The sequence below is a fragment of the Spermophilus citellus genome, assembly GCF_964194105.1.
Source record: "Spermophilus citellus genome assembly, chromosome: 4".
In the NCBI taxonomy this organism is placed as follows: domain Eukaryota; kingdom Metazoa; phylum Chordata; class Mammalia; order Rodentia; family Sciuridae; genus Spermophilus; species Spermophilus citellus.
In genome coordinates this window covers 212,129,728-212,156,434 of record NC_138185.1, presented here as the reverse complement: position 1 = coordinate 212,156,434, position 26,707 = coordinate 212,129,728, and the positions used below count along the sequence as shown (strand labels likewise).

Below are 26,707 nucleotides of genomic sequence, written 5' to 3'. Positions count from 1 at the left end.
CATTATTCAGTTATATTACCATTAATTAATTTCAAGGTCCTAAAATTCAGGTATACTCAATTATAATACTTTACTTTTTTATATATAAACTATATTACTTTTTTTATATGAAAACTATTAGAAAAGATACATATTTCTTTATTTCAATCATTCTTTATATTCAATTCAGACTAGCTCAAGAGCACCTTATAAATATTAAGTTATGTGTGCTGAAGCACTAGGAATTTCAAGGACAGAGAGGTTAACAGTGGCCTTAGCAGGTGAGATCTTCCTAGCAAACACCTGAGGTTTGAAAAGCGGGGCCCTGAGGGGATGGTGTGTACTTTCTTTCTGCTCTGGTACATATCACTCATTTTTTTAAGAAAAATATTTATTTATTTAGTTGTAGCTGGACACAATGCCTCTACTATCCTATCTATTTTTATGTGGTACTGAGGATCAAACCCAGGGCCTCGCATGTGCTAGGCAAGTGCTCCAGTGTGGAGCCACAACCCCAACCCCATATCACTCATTCTTGCCTTTTAAAATCTCTACTCTTTCCTTTATTCTACCCACTTCATTTCATATCCAATCTTGGACACCGGAAATGCAGTTGATAACTGAAACTGGTTACCAAAGGTTCCCTACACCTGCTTCCTATAATTTCTGTTTAGGTTTAGTTTTCCGTAATTACTAAACATGATCAGTATTTCCTTAAGAGTGCCTCCACATGGCAGGGACAGATGAAGCAGTAGCATATAGGGCTATTCAAAATCATCAATTATGACTCCTCAAATGGTCAGGTTCTTCAGTCTTACTGATGCCATGTAAATTGGTTAACATTTGTCAGGAAACTGTCTTAGGGAAAATCCTTTTTTATATGAATACAGATAACAAATAATATACTAGTGTCCTTTATTCCTTTATTAATGCACAAACAAAATCAATTCATTAAAACCTTTATTTAGCACCTAACTTTGTAAAACTTCTTCAGTGAAACTACTTCTGCTACTAAATCTTATAAGAGATTAAAGCATATAACTATAGTACTTATGTTGTAAATACTATATGTCTGTTATATAGAAAAATAATTAGATGAAGACAGCTAAAATAATTTTCCTGTAAATGGTTACCTTTGTGAAGAAGGCTGCAGAGTACCATCTTTAACAGCATGCCACCTTAAGTCATTCCCTTGTAAAAGTAAAGGGGTCGTTTCTTCTTTGGTGCTATACGTCATGCAATTAGATGCCTGGGAATGTAATAAAAAGAATAAATAATTTGCTTCAAATGTGCATTATGAAAGGAGAAATAAAATACAGCAAATTTCAAGGAAAATGAACTGAAATATCCAGTAAAAGTAAAAGCACTATAACTTTTGTAGTCCAAGTCTGCATTTTTTAAAACAATACTTCAGTGTATTTTATTCATCCATCTGTCTATGCAGTCAGACAACCAACCATCTATATGCTAATAACAAATGTTTTCTTGGATTCGGCAGGACCAATCTGGCTATTCAGAGGGGACTGTAAATAGGCAAACCTTTTACTTTTTGGCTATATTATATACAACAAGTGCCACCAAGAGACTATTCGTCATATTCCAAATAGTTATATATTGAGAGATTAAAGCATCTGCAATTCAAATGTGGCAACGCAAAAAAGATCTTATATTTATTACCTGCTTTGTGTTGACTTTTGAATCTGTCAAGTTCTTAGTCTCAATTATATCAAAATCAGAATTAAAGCTGTAATATTTAAAAAGAAATGATTATTATTCTTTTAAAGTATAAGCACTATAAAAGGCTTTTCTGTCTATAAAAAATAAACATAAGAGAATGAGATCCATTTACCTACTCTTATAAAATGTGTAATTTCTAATTATATAATCAGAAAATAGATATGGGGCTTGGAGTACATATGCACCCCCGAACTCCACCACTTTTTTGAATAGTAGCTAGATTTCAGCCAAATATACAGTAGAACAATCACAAGGGGACTATTATCTATATCACATTCATAAACATAATCATAAAAGGACACAATACACTTGTTTTCCTCAGTTCTCCCCCGTTTGGCAAGTTCTATCAGAGATTCAATTTCTTAATTTTTATTTAATATATGTAGATCATCTGATATTACTGCACCTCCTATCTATATGATAAATAGATAACTGAATAAATATCTATATGAAAGAGTACTAGTCAGCTTTTTATTTTCTAAAATAACTAAATACTAGTATCAAAGTGTTTATGTAATAATTATAAAATTTGTTTCTTTAATCATTTGGCAAATTTTTAATGAATATTTATCAGGCATTACTGTATGTAAAACCATTACTGTATGAGGTAAATCATACTTAATTTCCAGACATTATACCAATTGCCTAAATTATCCTGGGCTGTTGTTGCTGCATAAGATTGAGTATCTGCACAGGGATAGCTGCATGAAGGGTTGCTTTTACATCCTCTCCTAGCCATTGTTTTGCCACTTTTAACAGGAATCAATATGCACATTTACACAAATGCTGTCTGATGACATATTTTAAGGATTTTCTGAAAGTATAATTAAAAGCATACAAAAGTTCTAGAACTGTTTGAATAATAAATTAAATTTTGTAACATTCATATTTATAAAGAACTCCACAAGATTAACAGCTTTCTTTCTTTCTTTTTTTAAAAAACAATTCCTCTGATAGATCTAATGAGATATAGAAGAGTCAGGGCTGGGGTTGTAGCTCAGTGGTAGAACACCTGCCTGGCACATGTGAGGCCCTGGGTTTGATCCTCAGCACCACATAAAAATAAATAAATGCGGGCTGGGGATATAGCTCAATTGGTAGAGTGCTTGCCTCTCATGCTCAAAGCTTTGGGTTCAATCCCCAGCACCACCAAAAATAAATAAATAAACAAACAAAAATAATAAATAAATAAAACGAAAGTGTTCTGTCCATCTACAATTAAAAAAATATTTAAAAAAACAAAAGAAAAAAAAGAAAAAACAGGGAAGAGTCACATTAATTTCATTATAATCAAAATGGTCTCACCAGACCTTGAGTCCGGCACATAAGGTACACAATGGATAGAAAAGAATATGGCTTAATTAATTTATTTTCAGACGTGCCATACCTGCTTAATTCAGTCTGGGTTTCGGCTTCCATTCGCTGTTCTGTAAAATTCTTTTTTCTTTTGGCAGGTGTATAATATCGATACTGTGACAGGAAAGATTTTGCTTCTGTTTTTAAAGTGCGTGGAGTGAATGGCAATTGTTTGTTATTAGAAAAGAGTTCAGAATGTTTATCCAAAAGATCCCTACTGGGTGCCTTTGAAATAACTAACCGAAAGCGATGGGAATTTGGGAATGTGCTCCTGGGCCTTCTGCCATACATGTTTCCAGAGCATGGCTTCCTGGGGCTAGAAGCTACATAATCTATGCAGGATGGGGAGGACCTGGAGTTCTCAACACCATTCATGAGGCTTTTATCAGACTTAGGTAGACTTAGGTGTAGTCTCTCTGAAGAAGGTACGAGTGACTGCTCAAAGGATGGAGATCCATTCATTTCTTCTATTAACACATTCTGGTCTTGTGGTTCCCCTGAGGGCTAAGAACATTTGATTTGAGTCGTCAATTGCATTAGAAATTCACATAGTTGGGGATTCCTGGTTAATTTACATGTATAACTCATTTATTCTGCACATCAACTTTTGAACAGTGGTAAATTTATACCCCCACCCCCGCCTCTTTTTTTTTTTTTTTTTTGGATTAAACCCAGAGCCTTGCACACATGAGGCAAGAATTCTACCCCTGAGCTAAATCCCTATCCCCTCTTTATTTATAAATGAAGAAACTGAGGTTCAGGGTCTCACAGATTCAAACCAAGGCCAAACCTAAGCTCTTTACCATGTATCATCTGTTTCTAAAATTTATTTGAAAATTATGTAATTTTAGATTTTTTTTTTTTTTACAGCACAAGGAATCTTAACCTGATTTAAATTTCTTTTCTGGTAATGAACAGGTCAGCTAACAATTTCTAAGTAAAGAAACCGCAGATAACTGGATATTATGACTACTTTCTAAAATAGGTCATGTCACCTTTTTCCTTTCCAAAACAAGTAAGTATTGTGGCATTCAAGTTTGAATCACCAGGGCATTAAAAAGTTTTAAAAAGTGTTCCCAAACTAGGATCACATTACAGCATATATACTCAAAGAGTTTGGCTCTTGGAAAGAAAATTCTAAGTACAATCTAAAAAAAATGCTTACAGGGCTATTAATTAAATATCATAGGAATTATTTATATAGAATAAGGTAAGGTCAGAGCAAACAGAAATGAATAAGGCATTAATTACTGTAAGAAATTCTTATCAGTAGTGGATTTTTACTAAAAATGAACTACCAAAGAGAGTCTTTTCAAGATAGAAATACAGGATTGGGGACATGGTTCAGTGATAGAGTATTTGCCTACCAAATGCAAGGCCTTGGGTTTATTTTCCACACTGAAAAGAAAAAGAAATAGAAATAAACTTTTTCTGTTTGATATGGGCTGGAAAAAATTGCTTCAGAAGTGACTGAAAGCATAAAACTTTTCTGAATTTTCATATCTCACAATCTCTACCTTGTTTCCTACTTTTTCTTTCCTTGGAAACAAGAACACAGCATGAAATCAACTGTATTAATCTGCTTTTTTGAGGGTATAACTGTTTCTTTTAGCTACAGTGATCAGAAGCTTACACAGATATTCACACAGCAATATGTAATATACTAGTAAATTCACCACATATTGAATAGCAGATCATGGTAAAGTTCTGAAAACAGAGAAGAATTCACCAATTATATGTTAATAGACCCAAAAGTCTGGTGGTACTCTGATCACTCACTGTTATGTCACCCTTATAGTCTGATGTAATCTGCTGTAAACTGTTCCTGTGACTCAGAATTTATGTAAAGTAATAATCATTACAGAGTTTATGTACTCATCACGTTTGCATATCAAGAACACCTACCCGCTTTTATAATTATAGAACAACAGATACCAAATCTTTTTCAGAGATAAGTGTCAGAAGAAATAATATAGAAAGGTTTTCCAACTGTCAGATTTTTAAATAATTAAATAAATTCAAGTGCAGAATAGGATGTATACAATTATCTGAAAATCTAATGCTGCTTTGCAAAAAAGTTTAAATTATGTTTTATAAAAGAAATGAATTCCTCTTGCTTCCCACTGTTACATACTTCATTTAGAAAAAAATATATACCTTTTTTCTCAAATTATACTGAAAGCATTTTTATACTGCTTTAAAAATGTCTCATATATTTATCAGAAATAGAGAACATACCCACATGACGTTCAATTAGTCTTACTAGCACAAAGTACGTGCCACACTAGTGTGAGTAGAACTGGATCCCTGGCTAAGTAGTGCATGAGTCTGTGTGGAAGTCTGGAAGGGCTTAGAATGGTCCTGAAAGTGACTGCATGTGGGTCAGTGTGAGAAGAAAAGTAGCCTAGGAGTATGGCAATTAGAAGAAAAGATCTCATGTGTGTAAACAGCCCTGACATTCAGAGCCAAAGCTAGTGTTTCCTTCCTTTCTCCACTTCCTTTCTCCCTCCTTCCTCCTCTTTCATTTTTCTTTTTGTGGTACTGGGGATAGAATACAGGGGCACTCTACCACTGAGCTACATGCTAGCCCTTTTTAAAATTTTGAGACAGGGTCTCACTATACTGCTGTGGTTAGCCTCAAACTTGCCATGCTACTGCCTCAGCCTCCTGAGTCGCAGGGATTAGAGAGGCATGAGCCACAAAGCCCAGTGAGTATTTTCTTTTTAATTATAACAGTTTTTTCAGTGAATATAGGTTGTGTCTGTTAATAAAAAATCCATCAAATTGTCAAAATATATGGCTCAAACTAATAATTTAAAATGATTCGAATGTGTCTAGAATATTTATCTTCAAGGCTTATCAAAAATGTAAGCAAATTACTGTGAGTTCTAAATGGAGTCAATAAAACATATAAAGAACAAATGAACTTTTATGGAGGCAAACAAGGTATAGGTTTATAGGAGCTAAAGAAAAAAACAAATAGAAAACATTTACAGACAATAAAAATGTAATATATAAGTAATATATTTTCTTTATATTTTATAAACACAATAGATACATAAAAATACATCGACATATTGAAATATATAATTTTTGTTTTCAATAAACCCCATTCTTATCTTGAAATATAATTACTAATTTATGTTCAAAATATTGGAGCATAGAAATATCTTAATTTTCAGTTAAAAAATACATTCACTAAAAATGAAAAGCTACTTGGTGAGTCAAACATTGATGAACAGACTCCCAGATGGCAAATTATATTACAGAACATAGAGCAGATTTATTCAAGGAAGTGCTCTATTTCTGGTCCTTTATCTAGAAAATAATCTTGGTGGGGGGTTATCATCATATTCACTGCTCCCCTGATGACTCCCAAATCTATTTTCAGCCCCATCTCTTTCCTAACACAGATGCATCTATTCAGCTATCTACTGAATATATTAGGATGCTCCAAAGGCACCTCAAGTCAGACATGTCCCAAGAAGTGAACTGGTACCTTATGGTATCCCCACCCCTGAAGAAGCCTGCACACACTTCATCCTGCTATCACCACAGCAATAATGACATACTGCCATTCCCCTAGGTGCCCAAGTCAGCAACCTGGGAATCTCTTTAACTCTTGCCTCCTGCCCTTCACGGCACTGAATCAGTCACCAAGGTCAGGGGATTCTCCTTTCTTATATCTCTTAAATGTATTCCTTGTGCTGTCTACACTGCTTTAAGATTAGGTCTTAACTTTCCTTCTCAGCTTACTACAACTGTCTCATAATTAGCCCACTCTTCACTGTAGCCAGTGTTATCTTTATGAAGTGTACAATGTGTATGATGAGGATGTAGCCTCACAACTGCTCTATAGCTTCCCCATATTTCTCAAGGGGCAAAAATCCAGACTCATTAGTATGTCACACATACTCTTAATCTTTCTCTCTGCTTACTGATAAATCACATCTGCATCTGCAATAAAAAGAGCTGGAAAATAAATATAGTACTTGGTACATGGTAAGCATGTACAAAGTACTATCTATCTATCTATCTATATATATCTTTTTTTTTTTTTTTTTTGGCCAGACAGGCAATATTTTACCACATCATGGGTGCTAGCAGTAGAGAACAATGCCCAGGGACCCAGCCCATGTGTGCATGTCTGGGATACTCTCAGTGGCTGTGCCCCAGTGAGGTGACTAACAAGGAAACTGACCTATCTTGAATCCTGGCAGTAAGTGGAAAGGAACCACTGACATTTGAGAACTTGAAGTCATATGTTATCCCCACACAAGACCACAACCTAAATTTGCCTTACCTAATGGTCCACAAGAAAATCATAAGCCAAGACAAATAACCCAGTTTCCTCCCTAATATATAAATTATACAAGGATAAAATATAGTGGGGGAGAGAAAGCTATGAATTTTAAAAAACTTGTCAATTAATTGAAATTTTACACTACTTCTAACAAAAATGTTTATGAGTCCATGGGGGAAATCGCAATACTTAATATTTGATGATATTAAATGATTCTTATTAATTTTAAAATATAAGCATGGTATTATAGTTATGGTTTTAAAAAGTCTACCTTTTAGATATATACTGAAATGTTTATGGGTAGAATTATATAGTATCTGGAATTGACATCAAAATAACCTGAGAAGGAGGCAGTAAGCAGGAACACAGATAATGGAAGACTGGCCACGAGCTGGTCGTTGTAGCATGTGGGTGACGGAACATGTGGGTTCATTACCTATTCTATTTTTGTAGATGCTGAAATTTGTAAAATTAAAAATGTAAATTTTGAGTTCTACCAAATTCAAAGAATGAGTAATTTCAAATTTATATAAGCTAGTCTAGCATACAGAGAAAGACTGCTCAGTTTATTTTATAGGATAGCATAGACTAGACAGAGGAACAAAAAAAAAAAAAAAAAAGAAAGAAAGAAAAAGAAAAATGAAAGGCCCATGTCAATAACAGATGCCAAAATCGTAAACAAAATATTAGCAACTGAATCCAGCAATGTACAAAAAGGTCATGATCATGAACAAGTTCTGTTTATACTTGGGATGCAAAGTTAGTTTAACATGAGAAAGTGTTGTAATTCACTACATTAGCAGATTAAGAGAAAAATCATTTCAAGAGATGCAAAAAAACATTAGAAAAAATTAACATCCATTCATGAGAAAGTGGGGGGGGGCCTCTTAGTAAACTAGGAATAAGAGAGGACTTTTTAAATTAGAGTTTAAAGGGAATCACAAAAAAACCTTATAGCCAAGGTCAGCAAACTATAGCTGGCACCCTAACTCTGACCTACCATCTTTTTTTTTTTTTTTTTTTTTGCATTTCAGCAATTACTTTATTCTCTTACACTCTGAAAACAAAACCTGCAGAAATTAAAATATTTGGGTACATTTATAAATTCATGAACTAGTAGTTTTTGACAGTTTATACAAAAAAGCCATCAACTAATAACATAAATTGCAATTATAGTTCTGATATAAGGTATAACAAGATTATGAATGCCCATGGTCTCTTTGGGAAACTTCTGCTCAAAGAATCACATACATCTCTAAATTTCACAATTGATCAATTAAAAAAAAAAAATCAAACACTCAACGAGACTATACACCTGTTTTAAGCACACACACACACACACACACACACACACACCCCTCTAAGGATAATTTTTTTAAAAAACATTGTCTCCAAAATCTAATTATTGAGCAATACTTTTCTAGTAAAAAAACCTTATTTAAAAAAGAAAGAGGAGGGGCTGGGGTTGTGGCTCAGTGGTATTGTGCTCACCTAGCATGCATGAGGCACTGAGTTCCATCCTCAACACCACATAAATGTAAAAAAAGATTTTGTGTCTACCTAAAACTAAAAAATAAATAAATAAGAAAGAAAGAAAGAAATAATGAATCTCTCTGTAGCACAGGTTGCCTCTTAACTCCTGCGCTCAAGTGATCCTCTTGTTACAGTCTTCTGAGTAGTTGGGCAATGTCTATAAATTTAAATGAAACAAGTACATTCCTTCTCTCTCTCCCTCTCTCTCTCTCTCTCTCTTTCACTCACACACACACACACACACACACACACACACACACACATCCAAAGAAATAAAATAGTTCTTCATCTATGATATACATTAAATCTGAAACTAACAACCATTCCTCAAGGACAACTCTAGGACTAGATAGCTTCACTTTTTCAAACAGGCAAGAAATAGTATCCACCTTACATAAACTCTTATGTAGAGCCCAGTGGGAAGAACAGTATATACCAATCTCATCAACACAGATATAATTCTTAAAATATACTAGCTAATTGGGGGGAAGGTTGTCCCAAACTTATTCTAAGAACACAGGGTTGGTTTAATTAAGTGAATTAATCAATGGGGGTTGGGGTTGTGGCTCACCTACCATCTTTTTTGTTAGTAAAATTTTAGTGAAACACCATTAAGCCAATTCATTTATGTATTGTCTATAGACTCTTCCCAGTGGCAGAATAGTTGTAACAGAGACTGTGTGGCCCAAGACATGGAAAATATGAAACATCTAGTTCTCGATAGTGAAAGTTTGCTGACCCTAACCTACAGCAGAATGTTATCACAAAGTCAAGTTTCACTTTAAAAAGTAAAATTATGTCTGTGAAAATGTGGTATATATACTCAATAGAATATTACTCAGCTTTAAAGAAGAGTGAAATTATGGCATTTGCCAGTAAATGGTTGGAGTTGGAGAATATCATGCTACACAAAATAAGCCAATTCCACAAAACCAAAGCCTGAATGTTTTCTCTAATATGCAGATGCTAATTCACAATAAGGTGGGGGGGCACTAGGGAAGAATAGCATTACCTTAGATTAGGTAGAGGGAAGTGATGGGAGTGGAGGGGAGGAGAGGTGGGGATAGGAAAGACAGAAGAATGAAACAGACATTGTTATTGTATGTATATATGTGACTACATGACCAATATGATTGAATTGAAAATGAAAAATAATTTCTCATTTTTCTGAGTGCAACATGTACATTCAGAAAAATGAGAAATTATATCCCATCTATGAATAAATGCATTCTACTGTCATGTATAACTAATTAAAACAAATAAAAAAATTTTTAAAAAGTAAAAATATAATCTTACCTTTGATATGGTGTTAAAAAATGACTTGGAATTATTTTTAGAATTGGTCTGCAATGCAGCTTTAGTTAATTTAAACTCTTTTTCATATCGTGCTAATTCTTTTTTGAGTTTCTCTCTTCGTTGTTGGTCTGCATCTAAGGTGAAAAACAAACATTTAAAAATATGCAACAAGATAGAAAATTTAATTTTTGGACTTGTTACACTAAATAAAAAAATGATACATTTTTCTTGCTAAAAATATTTACACTATTCTATATAAATAAAATCCATATAGTTTTCTGAATGAAGAGAAATATTGACAAATATGTAAATTTATGGAAATTCTAAAAGGATTAACTAATGAGCATAAACTTGATGTGAGCAAGCCTAAGGGCCTAAGAAAGTAATTCCTTAGTAGATAGTCACAGAGTTATGAAGATTCCACATGTTGTTTGTGACTATGTAACTGCCAGATGCAGAGTTTCAATTAGTCCAGACTTCTTCCCAAATGATATATTGTCAATAGCATCATATGCTATTAAAATGTTAAATTATTTATGATGCTATAGCCAGGTGTGGTAGCACATGCCTACAGTCTCAGGTACTCTGGAGGCTGAGGCAGAAGATCTGCTTGAGCCCAGATCAAGGCCAGCCTGGGCAACACAGGGAGACCTGACCTCAAAACAAACAAGTTCAAAAAGCCATTACATTTTAAAAACATTTTCAATCAGAAGGCAACTGACTTCTATTTCTCTTAACTGCTGTTCATTTAAAAAAGCAAACAGAAAATGGATTTACACTTTCTGGTGTGCTTTAAGTCAGGCATTGAATTGCTATATCACTGTATAAAGAAAAACTGGTGTAATGATTAAGCTAGTCAAATTTCAAAATTAAATAGAAGGTTGACTATTGGTAAGATAATGCATTTTCATATAAAATTAAAAATCTAACATTCTTTTTATGGATTTAGAAATCCAAATTAGTAAACAAAATAATTTCAAGTTGAAAATCATCCTGAATCAGAATTTCTTTATAAAAATTTCTATAAGCTTAAAAAACAAACTAAGGTAATTTATATGTATAGTTAAGATTTCAACTATACATATGCTTTCAGGTTTTTTATTACACAACTTAAAAAAGATAATCTTCTTTTATAAAACTATTACTCAGTAAATTAATACCAGTATGAAAATTGAGCAAACCTTTCCAATTAGATTTGACACATAAAGACTTCTCTGCTCCACTGAAAACTGGGTAAAACTATTTTAATTCAAATTATTTATAGATTTTCAAAGCTTGTAAATATTAAATCAGGTTTTTTTTTGTGTGTGTCTGTATGTGTGTGCTATAAAAAAGTTACTAATATGATGCAGAAGAAAAACTAGAAAAAAATCTGGAAGAATATAAGGGGGGTGACTCAAAATGGGATAGGGAGGAAGAGCATGAGAAGAAGATTACCACTAAATAGGGAAGAGAGGTGGGAGGGAAAAGGAGGGAGAAGGGGAGTTGCACGGAAGATGGAAGGAGACCCTCATCATTATACAGAATGCATGTATGATATTGTGAGGAGAAAAAAAAGTGTGTCACATTAGGTTGGGTAGAGAGAAGGGATGGGAGGGGAGGGGAAGGGGGGATAGGAAGGGCAGCAGAATAAAATAGACATTATGATTGCTGTATATATATAGGTGACTGTATGACAAATGTGATTCTGCAACCTGTACAATCAAAAAAATGAAAATTATACCCCATTTGATTCAAATGTATGAATTGTCAAGATCATTGTACTGTTACGTGTAGCTAATAAAAAAAGAAAAAATAAAATAAAGTATTATGTCACACTACAACTAAAAGAATTTAATTCATCAAAAAAAAAATCTGGAAGAGTCCTTAAAGATGATCTCATTACCTTTTATTTTATAAAAAAGTAAGGTTCAAGGCAAAATGACTTGCCCATAACTTGTGTGCTGTGGCCAAATTGATCTTTAAAAATATATATTTAAGGACTGGAATTGTGGCTCAGTGGTAGCATGCTTGCCTTGCATGTATGGGGCACTAGGTTCGATCCTCAGCACCACATAAATAAATAAAATAAAGGTATTGTGTCCATCTACAACTAAAAAAAAATTTTTTAATGTGTACATAAAGGTCTCTCTTCTTGTCTAAAATGACTTTTTCCCTCCTATAAAAACTATTTGACTTCCAAGATTCCTTCCGATATGAGTATCTACACCACTAGGGTCTGTTGCAAACACAAGGGATGAAAACAAACTTCGGGGTTGGGGAAGTGGCTCAGTGGCAGAGCACTTGCCTAGCAAGAGTAAAGCCCTGGGTTTCATTCCCAGCACCACACCAACGTGAAAAAAATAAATAAATAAATAAAGTGCCAAGCATAAAGCCTGACAAGAAACTGTGTTCACTGAATGACAGCTGGTGTCTAGTAGCTCACCTTAAGTCCTACCTATTCCTAAGAAGATACACAAGAAAAGATGGATCTAACCAGTTCTACTGTTTGTAATCTTTCCTAAATTGCACTCAAAGGGCATTTTCTAATCTTTGTTCTTATTCTTATCTATGCCTTATTCATTCATTTACCATTGAGAATGGGCTACTTTGGGCTAGTATTTTTTAACATAGAAATCCTCTCTCAAACAATACAAAAAGTTAAATAATTAACTTAGGAAAATACTAAGCTTAAAATTTATAATGCTTTAGTTTTTCTGTGATTACTAGTAAGATAATCACAGGCTGTGATATATCTATGATCTACTTTTCTGGGGATCAAACTCACAAAAGAACATAGATATAAACCTAGCACATACTAGGCAAGCACTCCACCACTGAGCTACGCCCTAGCCTGTTTATTTTTAGTACACATTTTCCAACTTGACTTGAAACAAAGGCCTCAAATGTCAACCTTCAGATCTTTAAATATGAATTTCATTTTTTTGTTTGATTATTTCCTTAGTAAAGATTTCTGTAGGGCTGGGGTTGTGGCTCAATGGTAGAACGCTCACCTAGCATGCACTAGGCCCTGGGTTCTATCCTCAGCACCACATAAAAATCAATGACTTTTAAAGTACATATCACTATCATGTTTATCACTTAGGCTATTAGGATATAAATCATAGCCAATATTTATCTGGAGAAAAGTGTCACAAAGTTATAGTATTTATAACAAATCATCTAGTAATCTTAACAAGCCACGGGCAATGAGAATAATATAATTCTAGAACTTTGGCAAACCTTTTAGAACCATCCAAATGTATATGTAGGAAAAATAAAATCCAAAGAAGTTAAATAACTCATCCAAAGTCATATAGTAATTTAGTGGCAAAATATGGGCTTAATTCCCAATTCCTAAACTTCGAAATACAATATAGATTTCTTTTATTTACAGGTAAATTTTTAAAAGTTAGAAAGGCTTTCTCAAAGGCAATATGTCAACATCCTCTAAAATGGCTACTATCAAACAACAGGAAAACTAATGTTGGGGAGGATATGGAGAGATTGCAACTCCTGTGCAAAATTGGTGGACTGTAAAACGACGCAGCAGTTATAGAAAACAGGAGGTTAGTTCTTAAAAAAAATCACAAATGGAATTACCATGTGATCTAACAATTCTACTTCTTGTCGGGGAGGGGATATTCCCTCAAATATTTGAAAGCAGGATCTCAAAGAGATGTTTGTTTCTCTTGTTTACATAGAAGCACTATTCATAATGTTCATAGCCTATTCACAACAGCATTATTCACAACAGCTGAAAGGTGGAAGCAACTTGAGTGTTCATCAACCGATGAAGACATAAATAAAATGTAGTACCTGCTAACAATGGAATTTTATTCAGCCTTTAAAAAAAAAAGGAGATTCTGACACACTGCAACATGAATGAACCTTGGGAATATTATGCTAAATGAAATAAGCCAGTTGCAAAAAAAAAATGCTGCAGGATACCACTTATTTGAGAAAATTAGAATAGTGCAATTCATAGAGTTACAAAGTAGACAGTGAAGAACAATTCATAGTGACAGAAAAGGGAATGGGGGTAACCAGGGCCTTACGAGGTCGAGTTATTATTTAATGGGTATAAAAATTTCAGTTTTGCAAGATGAAGAGTTCTGGAGATAAATGATGGTATTAGTTCTATCAAAATATAAATATACTAACTGACCTGAACACTTAAACATGGTTATGATGTCAAATTTTAAGCTGTGTGTATTTTTTTTTTTTTTAAAAATATATATCTATATTTTTGTATTGGGGGGAGGGGAGGGAGTAGAAAAGCAGCCCCTATACTGGGCCCTATTCAGTGGCAGCTTCTTGTTCCATAGGGTTAAGGAAGACTTTGAGGAAATAAAAGTTGTTTGGAAAAATCCAGGTGTAGTTGCTTTGTATGTTGTGATGGGTAGAAGGGATGAAGTGAAGTGTGAAGGCCCCTCACACCCTCCATCTTGCCTCAGACTATGTCCTGGAACCCTGGGGCGCAGAAAGCGCCACTTTCATTCCTGCTTCTTGGGATTGTTGACGGCCACGTAGTGATAGAGAACCACAAGCAAGAATAGCGACACGCCCAGCATGTTGGCGAAGATGGCGAGCTGAACGTCTGTGATCATCCTGACCAGCTCGACTCCGCTCCGACGCTGCCTGCGTACCAGCTGGAGGTAGGAGACTTGGACCGGCAAGCTGTGTGTATTTTATCACAATCTTTTTAAGAGGCAATATGTCAAAAAATTACTTACATTTGATGCTGGTAGTCACACTTATTGGAATTGAGCAGTCTACTGCAGCTGAAAAACAAAAATTCATTGCTTAATGATATTCTTAATATTGATAAATGACAACGAATATCAACTGTGGAAATCACAAAAAAATCCCCACACTTGCAGTTCCTTGTTTTGATTTTTATTGTATTTCTAGAGATGAAAAATAAAATGTCTTTTATTAAAAATATACCAGTTGGGATTAACAGATAATTAGATACTGCCAAAGAAATATTAGTGAACTTAAAAACATAGCAATATAAACTATTCAAAACAAAGACTGAAAAAGAAATGTTCAGAGCATTGCTGACCTAATAACATACCTGTATCATTGTATCATGTACTACAACATACTTAAAATGGCAGTCCTAAAATAAGCTTAAAAGAAAACGTAAAAATAGAGGATTTATACTACCTGATTCCAAGACTTACTGTAATTCAATGGTAAAAAAAGGCAGTGTTGTATGACCATAAAGATGGACATATAGATTAAAAGATCCAAAGATGAAGTCCAGAAATAGACCCACATATATGGTTAAGTGACTTTCAAAAAGTATTTAGGATTCAATATAGAAAGGATAACCTTTTCAACAAATGGATATGAAGAGGCAAAAGAATGACCTTTATATCCCCATATAAAAAAACTAACTCAAAATGGACTATGAATTTAAGTGGAAGAGCTAAACATAAAACTTCTAGAAGAAAACAAATTTAGGAAACCTTAATAATCTAAGATTAGGCAGACGTGTCTTAAGCAAGATATTAAAAACAAACTATAAAAAAATCTGAAAATTGAATTTAATCACACATGACTTTAATGCCACAAAACATTATTTGTTTGATTTTTTAACCATTTAAAAGTATAATCATAAAATAAGAATAAATATTTTAAAACTTTTGTTCTTATTTATTTATTGTGGTGCTGGAGCTTTGTGCATGCAAGGTAGGAACTCTACCAACTGAGCTATATCCCCAGCCCAAAACTTCAGTCCTTTAAATAGGAAAATTAAAAAGCTTACACAGTAAAATACAAAACAAAACTGGGAAATTTAAAAAGGTCTGCAGTTAATAGTATATTATCAATATTAATTTCCTGGTTTTTAAGATTTTTTTTTTTTTAAAGAGAGTGAGAGAGGAGAGAAAGAGAGAGAGAATTTTTTTTTTTAATATTTATTTTTTAGTTCTCGGCGGACACAACATCTTTGTTTGTATGTGGTGCTGAGGATCGAACCCGGGCCGCACGCATGCCAGGCGAGCGCGCTACCGCTTGAGCCACATCCCCAGTCCATGGTTTTTAAGATTTTAACATCGGGAGAAGCTGGGGGAAGAGCATATGGCAATTGGCTATATTATTTTTGAATTTTCCTGTAAGTCTAAAATTATTCTAGAATAAAAAAAAAAAAATGAGGACTAGTGCCTGCCTAGCATGTGTGAGGCCCTGAGTTTGATCCTCAGGCTTGGAAAGAAAACAAGAAAGAAAATTAAAAGACAAGTCACAGACTAGGAAAAAAACATTGTTAAACATGTATTTGATTTAGAACCTACGTTTAACAAATTAAATCTCAGACAAAAAACTTATTTTTTAAAATGGGCAAAAGTTTAAACATATCATTTCACCAAAGAAGATAAAAAGATGGCAAATAAGAATAAGAAAAGTTGTCAAAATCATTAGGTATCAGGGAAATTTTGCAAACTAAAACTATGAAGAGATACTACCACATATCCACCAGAATTGCTCAGAAAGGACTGTCAAGACCAAATGTTGGTGATAATGTACAAGTAATGGAAATGAAAAATGGTATAATTACTCTGGAAAAAGAATCTGGCAGTTTCTTAAAATGTTACATATACACTTATCATATGACATCACAGTTTTTCTCCTCATAAATAAATTTACCCAAGTGAAATAGAAACATGTTCAGCTGATTATAACAGCTTCATTCTTTTCATTCTTTTTTTTTTTAAATATTTTTTTAGTTGTAATTGGACACAATACCTTTATTTTATTTATTTTTATGTGGTGCTGAGAATGGAACCCAATGACTCACATATGCTAGGTAAGTGTGCTACTGCTAAGCCACAGCCACTGCCTCTTGGGGAACTTTTTGGGGTGATGGAAATGTTCCCCATTTGAAATCAGCAAACCTTTTCTGCAAAGGGCAAAGAGTTAATGCTTTACATCTTGTAGGGAGATACAGTCTGTTATAACCAGTCAACTCTGCCTTTTAGTACGAAAGTTGCCATAGACAATATGCACAAGAATTAACACGACTATATTTATGGACAATTAAATCTGAATTTCATATTATTTTCACATACCACAAAATACTGTTATTATTATTTTGTGCAACCACTAAAAAATAAAAACATCATTTTTAGTTCATGAGCAGTATAAAAACAAGTAGCAGAAGGATATGGCCTGCAAGCTATACTGAATTATTCCCATTTTATACTGTAATTGTGGAAATGGTAATTCAAATTATATATTTTTCAAAATATTTAAATGTATACTTATAATTAATGAATTTTATTAGATACAATTTATCTCTTATGAAAGCTGGCAACAAAAAAAGTCCAAAAGAAAAACAGTCGTTAGCATCTTCTTTGTACAACTTCCTTAGTAGATTAAAACAAAGAAACAAAAAAAAAAAAAAAACAGATTATAAACTTCTATTAACAGCAACATCTAATAACAAAATAATATTAATGTAATAATATTATGGATAAAAGATAAAATGAAATAACCTAGGCATTAGATAGATATCAAATATAATTACCAAAACTGACATTCTGAATTTGCCACTTATATAGTGAATACTGCATCTCAGTATATAACACCAATTGTCTTATAAATAATGTATTAATTTCTACTACAGATATATAATGATGAGAAATGAAGTTGGGGGTTGAAATTGGGCAAAGAAAGTTCACATTTGTACATTTTTTACCTTTGGCTGAAAGGATTTTATTATAGTGAACAGCCATGTGATTCTTGACCAGCTGGAGAGTACTTAATCTGAGAGAAGAGGAGTCAGTGCAAAAGGCTAAAAATTAAAACATATTTAATCATTATATATTTAAAATCAATATAATAATCATCACAAGATAAACAAATTACTGATTATTAAGCTCATTCTTATAAAACATTCTGAAATTCAATTGACCCCAGACCTTTATCTCATTCTGGTAACATTTTTTAAAAATTGTTTTAGACATTGATGGACCTTTATTTTATTCATTTATTTATACGTGGTGCTGAGGATTGAACGCAGGGCCTCACACGTGCTAGGCAAGCGCTCTACCACTGGGCCACAACCCCAGCCCATCATAGTATCAGTAACACTTATTAGTTATGGACCACTTGGGTCCAAACGTTTCCAAGAGTAAGTTTTTCAGGTATGAGGGTTGGGGGAAGAGATTCTAGAATATAATCTATAACTATATCTACAAAATTATTTCTTTTTGATATCGCTTAATCTTTCTTTCTATTCTTTGTAGTTGGACACAATATCTTTATTTCATTTATTTATTTTTATGTGGTACTAAGGATCGAACCCAAGGCCTCACATGTGCTAGTCAAGCGCTCTACAACCCCAAATCCGATATCTTTCAATCTTTTAACTAAAAATCCTTAGCCACTTGCTTGACTATGTATCATGTTAATAACTGAGCAATCTTCAGGGTGTGGTGGCACATGCCTATAATCCTAGTGGCTGAGGAAGCTGAGGCAGGAGGATCACAAGTTCAAAGCCAGCCTCAGCAAGTTGGTGAGGTCATAAGCAACTGGGTGAGACCCTGTCTCAAATAAAATACAAAAAAGGGCTGGGGATGTGTTTCAGTGGGGTTCAGCTCCCGATTCAATGCCCAGTACAAAAAAAAAAAAAAAAAAAAAAAAGAGCAATCCATGGAGTTTGGGAAATTAAATTCCAAACACCAAACCTAAAGATTTCCATTCTGAGAGTCAAAGTCTATTTACACCTGAAAATATGATTTACGAATCTCTTTACTGCAGTCTTTTTAAAATATCAGGTCTAGGGCTGGGGATGTGGCTCAAGCAGTAGCGCGCTTGCCTGGCATGCGTGCGGCCCGGGTTCGATCCTCAGCACCACATACCAACAAAGATGTTGTGTCTGCCGAGAACTAAAAAATAAATATTAAAAATTCTCTCTCTCTCTCAGTCTCTCTCCTCTCTCACTCTCTCTTAAAAAAAAATAATAAAATATCAGGTCTAAATTAAGAGAGTACGATCACATAAAAACTCCATGACATTAAACTGCTTTACCCTCATCTAAACTGTTTAAAGGAAAATTTAGAAACTGTTAAGAGTTTACATACAAAAATATAGTATAATTGTAGGCATAACCTTTTTAAACATTAAAAAGTTTTTGAGAATACATGCATATGGTTGAAAAACATTCAACAGCTAAAACACCATGTAAAGATGGAAACATAGGGGCTGGGGATGTGGCTCAAGCGGTAGCGCGCTCGCCTGGCATGCGTGCGGCCCGGATTCGATCCTCAGCACCACATACCAACAAAGATGTTGTGTCTGCCGAGAACTAAAAAATAAATATTAAAAAAAAAAACCTCTCTCTCTCTCACTCTCTCTTTAAAAAAAAAAAAAAGATGGAAACATAAATGACTTTTTCTACACTGAATCTAGTCTCCTCCCTCATCAGACATATATGCTGCTAACCTTTGAAATCAATTCTTCAGGGAAATGCTATGTGTCATACAAGCATGTACAATGACTATGAGGTTCTATGGCAAACATTTCTTGGTTGTGCGCCATTGCCATGCACTGGTCTAAGCTTTTTACAAACACTTATCTAATCATTATTATCACTATTTAATAGAAGGCAAAACAGGCACAGGTATGTGAGTTAGATCTCAGGTCAACTGTTGACTAAAAAAATGCAATGATTGGATGTGAACCAAGGCACATCACACTTAAATGACTATACCTATACCAGGTCTACATTCTTAAAAAAAAGTTAACAAACTTTACATTTATCCTTTGTTCTGCTTTTCTATGTATGTATATTTTAAATCTAGTGTCAAATTTTTATTTAAGACTTATTTTTCAAAGCTTATAATTCTAGTGTGCAGTCTCTCCATGTCTTTATATATACACTCTAATACAAAGAAATATTCAGGAGGCTGAAACAGGAGGATTGAAAATTTGAGTCCAGCTTCATCAACTTTGCAAGATTCTGCTAAAACATTAAAGGGTTAGGGATGTAGCTCAGTGTTAGGAGTGCCCTGGGTTCAATCCCCAGTACTTAAATAAATAAAGAAATAAGTGAAGTAATTGAAAATGTGATCTTTCCTTCACATTTAGATATAACAGTATCAAAGATTTTTCATGTAATAATGAAATTAAAAAGGGCTTCAATTATTTTGCTAAAATCCCAAGCTTACAACTTTTGAAATATAATTATAAAAATATATTTTTAAGTTGATATTAAAAATTTACTTTGAAGGTTTTAAAAATATATAAACATCACAGGACCTAGAAATCCAGTTGGAAAAACACTTGCTAAGGACATAAAATGTGTACTCCAGTGCTCCTTTTCTCTGCACAGCTTTTCCTTTTTAGAGCTTATGTCTTGACTGTGATACTCATCCTGTTTAACCAGGATAGTCTGCAAGCAGAAGCAGACAGGGCTAGCTGTGGCAGGAAGTGGGAGGCAGCCAAGTCCGCATATAGGACACGTTAATAGTCTGAAGTCAGAAACCCTAAATTCTCTGAAGAATTCCTATAGCATTTAATTATAATTAGTAGTATTGAAGTCCAAATACCCATTAAATGAAGTAATTGTCTCACCAAGTCATATACTTTGTAAATACAGGAAACAGTCATTTAGCAAAGCTACCCATTTGAGGACCTCACTTACCGTTACTTTTGGTGCTCAAGTGACCTTTAAATAGGTATGGTGGTGGACCATATCTGGGAAGGACAGAGGTTGCTCTGACTTTTAACAGAGAAACATGAATTAGAATCAGTGAAACGCAACTTTCATAAAAAACCAATACTGAATATTTTTTAAATAATAAATGTATCTTTAAAGTAATTTAAAATTTTATTCAATTATATTACTAACCATCAATAATACATCACAGAGGAAAATTTCTACAGTCATAGATTAAAAATTTTCTTTTTTAAGAGAATAAGCTATTTTCAAAGTTTGAGATTTTAGTTTCTTTGGGGAAAATGATAAAAACATCAATTGTTACTTGATCTATACTGATTTTATTTTGTACACCACTGACCTCATTAGCTTTTTAATTGTTTTCAAACAAAACAGCTAAGATTTTGAGTTTATACATCTGTATTAACTATTTTTAAAATTAATTAATTAATTATAGTTAGGTATATATGACAGAAGTGTATTAACTATTTTAATTAATCACAGCTATCTGTATTTAAAAATAATTTTAAGAATAATCCTCTTAACAAAGCATCTGAGTAAATTAGAAATTAAATAATACATTAATATGTCTAAAATAAGTATACATAAAAATCAGAATCAGAACTTGATAACTAAAAGATATTTTAAGGTTCATCTATGTCCAACCCACTTACTTGCTTGAATTCTATATAAATACACTGTAATTATCAGGGTTTTTTGTTGTTGTTCCAAATGGGTATTTATTGCGTTGCCCAGGCTAGTCTAGAACAACTCAAGCAATCCGCTCTGCCTTAGCCTCCTGAGGAGCTGGGACTACAGGCATGTGCCACTGTACCATCCTATATTTAAAAGCAATTCTAGGGCTGGGGATGTGGCCCAAGCGGTAGCACGCTCACCTGACATGCGCGGGGCACTGGGTTTGATCCTCAACACCACATAAAAATAAAGATGTTGTGTCCACCGAAAACTAAAAAAATAAATATTAAAAAAATTCTCTCTCTCTCTTTAAAAAAAAAAAAGCAATTCTAGTAATGGAAAACCTAATATCTCCTTTAAAGGCAGAGTCTGATCTTTAGGTATATGTGGGACATTGAAAAATTATATATAGGCTTCATCACAAAGTAATTTCTTTCTCCAAAAAGTGAATACACTTTTAATAGTAATGTTCAAAATTAAAAAAAAGCTGAGTTACAGGGTCAAATGTAATTAACATGCAAAATATAAATACACTCTTCCCAACACAGAGACGTTTTAGGAAGGTAACATGGTTAGCTTGCTATCATATGGGCATTAAAAGCTATAAAGGAGTGGGGAGGACACATACAAATTCTAGAAGAAATAAGGATCATGAAAGAATTACTGAGGCAGAAGAACTAAAATCCAGATCCAGAGAGGAACACTTACTAGGACAGACAAATAGAAAAACAATAGAACATTCCAAAAAGTCCCTTCTACATCACAGGCCAAAAGACAAAAAGAAAAAAAAAAATAACTTATTTAGAAAAGTAGCAGTTGAGGTGATACCATCTGAATTGGTAATAAAGACAGTCATAAAATTAACATAATATCTACCAGGAAAGGAGGAGGCCTGAAAGCTAAACCTTTTTCTCCAGAGGAAAAAGAATGCTCCACTTTCTGCCTGTCCAGAATTCAACACCTCTTTACCTGAGAATCACCTCCACTTCTCTTTGGGGAACCTGTCTTCCTCTAATCTTAGCCCAGCTGGTTCAAACAAAGCTGATTCTATTGGTCAGGGTTGAATATGGAACCCAAAACCGATTAGCTGTGTTGACGAATCAGCAATGAATACATGACCCATGTCCAGTCAGAGATACAATCCTGGGACTTTTACTGGAACTAATAGAAAAGATGCTTTTTTTCACTGGGCTTGCTATGTCCAGTGTAGGATGTAATCCAATTCCTGTACTGTGGGTGGGCATCTTGCACCATATGATTAGGGTCTTGTTAAGTTGCTGAGGCTGGCTTTGAATTTGTGATCTTCCCGCCTCAGCCTCCCAAACTGCTGGGATTACAGGCATGAACTACCACAACAGGCAACACTATAACAATATAAATTGCTCACTACTTGAGCCATTCTCTAAAATACTGTATCGCATCTGAAACAGACTGAGAGGATACCTCAGCTCTATGTAATTTATTATCTCCAAACTCCATTCAAATGTATGCATGTTTTACTCGAAGTCACAGAAAAGGGGGAAAAAGTTATATTCAGAGAGGTTGGAGCAAAAGGAAAGCTGGCACCTAGAGATACTGCATGGGATGGAATAAATGCCCTCTCCACCCACTTTTACCTATGGATCGTAGCTGTGAACAAGGTAGTTACAATTTGCTCCCAGGTACCAATTTGGCATCTCTTTAGCACAAAATGCTGATAAGAATGGAACTTAGATGTACTTTGAGGACATGTTATCCATTTACCTTCCAACGTACACCAAGGCATATACTCATTGGTTTCTAATATTCTTACAGGTAAATGTCATTTCAAAATTGTCAGAATTGAAAGGAAAAATTTGGCAATTCATCTGGGACCTCTCACAAGCTTTTCTGCCTGTACATGTGTCATATTATCCTGTTTCTTTATTTGAGTAGTGTTTTTTTTTTTTTTAATTGTTAAGTGAACATTTTAGGTAACACTGTAGCAACTCTAGATATGGGATCCTTTCCTGGGCTTATTTTTCTTGTTGTCTTCCTGTTTGTTTAGTGACTTGGTTAAACAAGTCAACAAAGTCTGTTTCCCAAAGAGTGAGACCTCTGATGGAACTCCTCAGCATCAGAGTGCTGGGCATGTGCACAGATTCAACTTCTCCAATGAAATGGAACCCCCAGTCTTTGGAAGGAAGTTCCCTTGCAAATCTGACCTTCCTTGAGTACTGTCCCTCAGCTTACATAGTTTTCTTACATCTTAGAGTTACACCTTTTTGATAGTTTAACAATTCTTTAAACTTTCTTTGCCTACATCATTATATGGTATCTATACCTTAAATGGACCCAGAATGATTCAAAGGGCATGGAAAAGTACTTTCAAACCAAATGCAGGAAAAAAAGAACACCATCTTCTAAATATATTAGGACTAAAAACCTGTCCATGAAATTGAACTTATTGTCAGGATAATGAAATTCTTCTGCCTGGGACAGCAGTTTGATTTCCTATACAATTAAATTTTATCAGATAGCTAGAAGGAACTCCACTGAAAAGATGGTGTTTCATGTAGCAGGGTTTCCCAGGAATACTGGAGGTTTGGGAATCTATCAGTCATTGGTAAGTATCTCTGTAGGACCAACATATTAAAAAAAAAATTATATATCCTTTTCCCTTGCCCCCACCTCTTAAAAAAAAAAAAAAGCTTTCTTTTTTTTTTTTTTTAAAGCCACTTTGTTATCTATACTAATAGCTTGTCTCTTCTTCCTTCCCCAAAGGTCACTGATGACAGAGTAGGTACAGTTTGATACTCTCAATCTTTTCTTCCCTTTTTCTCCAAGAAGTGGGAAACAACACTTTCAGATTATCTAGTCCACCCCACCACCACCTGCCACATTTTACAAATAACTAAACTTTCAAATAAAGTGAATGGCTGAAGATTATTTACTTAGTTAATAGCAAAGATCATAAATTAGAGCTACTGTTTTTCAGGCATCTATACCACCATTCAGAAGGTTTACCCTACAAAAGGATGTCTGTAATGTGATTTACTGTATGAAAATGTCAAAAGATAATTTTTCTTTTAAGAGTATTAATTTATTATGCTCTGAAATAACTAAAAGTAATCTAATGAAATCTAAGAAATTTATTTTCAACTAAAATTAAGCATTCAAGCTTTGGTTAAATTTATGATTGCTTATAAGTAATAATCTATGGTGTACAAGAATTATTACAGTATTTGTTGAATATTATATCTATTTTAAAAATGCAAAATCAATTACAAATGTTTGATAGTATTTCATATTATGTAACATCCTAAGAATGAAGCTAATTAAGTCATAAATAAATCTTTTTACATGTTTGAAATGAATCTAGTTTTAAAATAATTAAATAGCAAATATTAAAAGCTTACTGTCTGTTATATGGAAAATATATGGAGATATATACATACTTTTCCCTTGCCCCCACCTCTATCATGCTATTGTTAAGTAAAAGCACTGGTTCTAAGGTTTTATATTCCTGACTTGGATTCAAAGCTTGTTCTGCTTCTTAATTTTGACCTTATCAAGTCATTTGTTTTATTTTAGTCACTGTGAAATAAGATAATACCTACCTAACAAGTTTTTTTTTTCGTGCATTGAATGAGATAAGTAGGGAATAAGACAGTTCTTGCTACACAGCAAAGGTTTAACGTTAAGTTTATGTTGTAAAATTTCTGAAGACCATAAAAGCATTTTGGTTTGCCTTTTCTAAAACTTGGGTTATTATAGTGCCAGAATATCCAATTTGTGAATCAACACCTTCTACATTCCGCATAGTTCTTATTTTGATCAATGATTACATAATAAAGATATATTCAAAGTCAGGAATTAGCCAGCAGCATAATTGAAAGGTATTCTTTTAAATAGATAAGAACACTGAACTGAGAAGGAGAGAGTATATGAAAGTTGCCTCATTAGCTTGAGGAAAGAATGCGACTTGCTTAGAAAGTGAGAAGATGCAAATTGAATTGGGCAGATTTGTAAAGACTTATGGTTATGGTTGGGCTCCAACCATTCCGCCATGATGTCTGCTTAACTCGGAATATCTAGTCAAGGTCAGGAGTGTGTTGTGATTATGGATTAGTCTTTTGTTACTAAAACTGTATTCCCGGAACAGCAACATCTGCATCTCCTGGTGGCTTTTTAGAAATACAACATCACAGCTTCCCCTCCTCCGTCCCCCTCCACCCATGGGACTTGATGAACTATAATCTACATTTTAACATGACTCCTAGGAGATACCTATTCACATTAGAGGAGCTCTGGGTTAGTCAGTAGTTTGGGGGGGAGGGGGGACACAAGTCAGTGACTGAATGGGAGATTTCATAGGTACTGTGTACTCAGAATGTCCCAGAACATTATGTACTATCTGCATTAATGGTCAGGAGCTCTAAGGCATGGGTATTTGACCTCTACTTCCAAGAACGAACAGAGCAGAGGGGAGCTTGATTTGGGGGCCCATGAGGATTTCTGTCTCAGAGCTCCTGGGGCTGCACCACCTCCAGCTTAGGAATGGCAGGCCCTGGTGTCAAGGCGACAAAAGCACAGCCAGGAAGCGGAGCTGTGAGCCTCTGGGCTCGGGACAACACGCGCCTAAACGGGGGGGGGGGGGGGGTGGCGGGGCGGGGACCCAGAGCGCCCCGGGGTGCGGCCTGGACCCGCGCAGCCCCGACCCGAGGCTGCCCTTTACCTCTCTGGCTGCCATCCATGCTTAGTCCTCTTGCAGCCGTCGTGGGGACACCCAGGGTCCCCTTGGCCCTTCCCCGCCCAGGGCAGGGCAGGAGTGAAAACCACCAGCCGGTGGGGGCTGCAGCCTCCGGGTGACCGTAAGCAGGCGGGTTGCTAGGGGCTGGTTCCACAGCGTCGGGATTGTGACGTCACCGCGTAGAGGCCGTGCGCCCCAGCAGCCCCGCCCCCGCGGGGGGTCCCTGGGCTAGGGCGGGGCTTTTGCCGATGGAGGGATGGAGGGAGGGCGGGAGCGCTGGAAAAGCGCCGCAAGCCAGTCTGTTACTTTGGGATCCTGCCAGTCATCCACAGTGAGAACTCCTCTAAAGAGCCAAGTCACCAGCCCCTGGCAGGCTTTGTCACTGCGGGAAGAGCTGGGAGAGGAGGTGCTCTCATCTGGCATCCACATCCCCTGGGTCCCAGAAAAA

The 26,707-nt window shown here is 34.8% G+C and overlaps 2 protein-coding genes across 9 annotated transcripts in view; both read right to left on the bottom strand.

Moving 5' to 3' along the window:
* Nucleotides 1–26,395, bottom strand: part of SPATA7 (spermatogenesis associated 7) — a 34,131-nt gene extending 7,736 nt beyond the window's left edge. For 2 of the 8 annotated variants that reach the window (XM_081291078.1, XM_081291080.1), the window contains exons 1-8: nucleotides 26,245–26,395; nucleotides 20,838–20,915; nucleotides 17,889–17,984; nucleotides 14,920–14,967; nucleotides 10,205–10,338; nucleotides 3,104–3,576; nucleotides 1,657–1,723; nucleotides 1,113–1,228 (exon numbers count right to left, since the gene is read on the bottom strand). In XM_081291078.1, coding sequence (XP_081147204.1) covers nucleotides 1,113–1,228; nucleotides 1,657–1,723; nucleotides 3,104–3,576; nucleotides 10,205–10,338; nucleotides 14,920–14,967; nucleotides 17,889–17,984; nucleotides 20,838–20,915; nucleotides 26,245–26,263 — 1,031 coding nt within the window. In that variant the 5' untranslated portion in view covers nucleotides 26,264–26,395. Of the gene's footprint in view, nucleotides 1–1,112; nucleotides 1,229–1,656; nucleotides 1,724–3,103; nucleotides 3,577–10,204; nucleotides 10,339–14,919; nucleotides 14,968–17,888; nucleotides 17,985–20,837; nucleotides 20,916–21,748; nucleotides 21,820–26,244 lie in introns of all 8 variants that reach the window. The other 6 variants (XM_081291079.1, XM_081291085.1, XM_081291082.1 and 3 more) reach the window with 6 other exon arrangements.
* Nucleotides 14,418–14,854, bottom strand: LOC308647159 (dolichyl-diphosphooligosaccharide--protein glycosyltransferase subunit 4). Its single transcript, XM_081291086.1, has one exon. It carries the CDS (start codon nucleotides 14,791–14,793, stop codon nucleotides 14,680–14,682), a length of 114 nt encoding a protein of 37 aa, XP_081147212.1. The 5' UTR covers nucleotides 14,794–14,854; the 3' UTR covers nucleotides 14,418–14,679.
* Nucleotides 26,396–26,707: the final 312 nt, after the last annotated feature.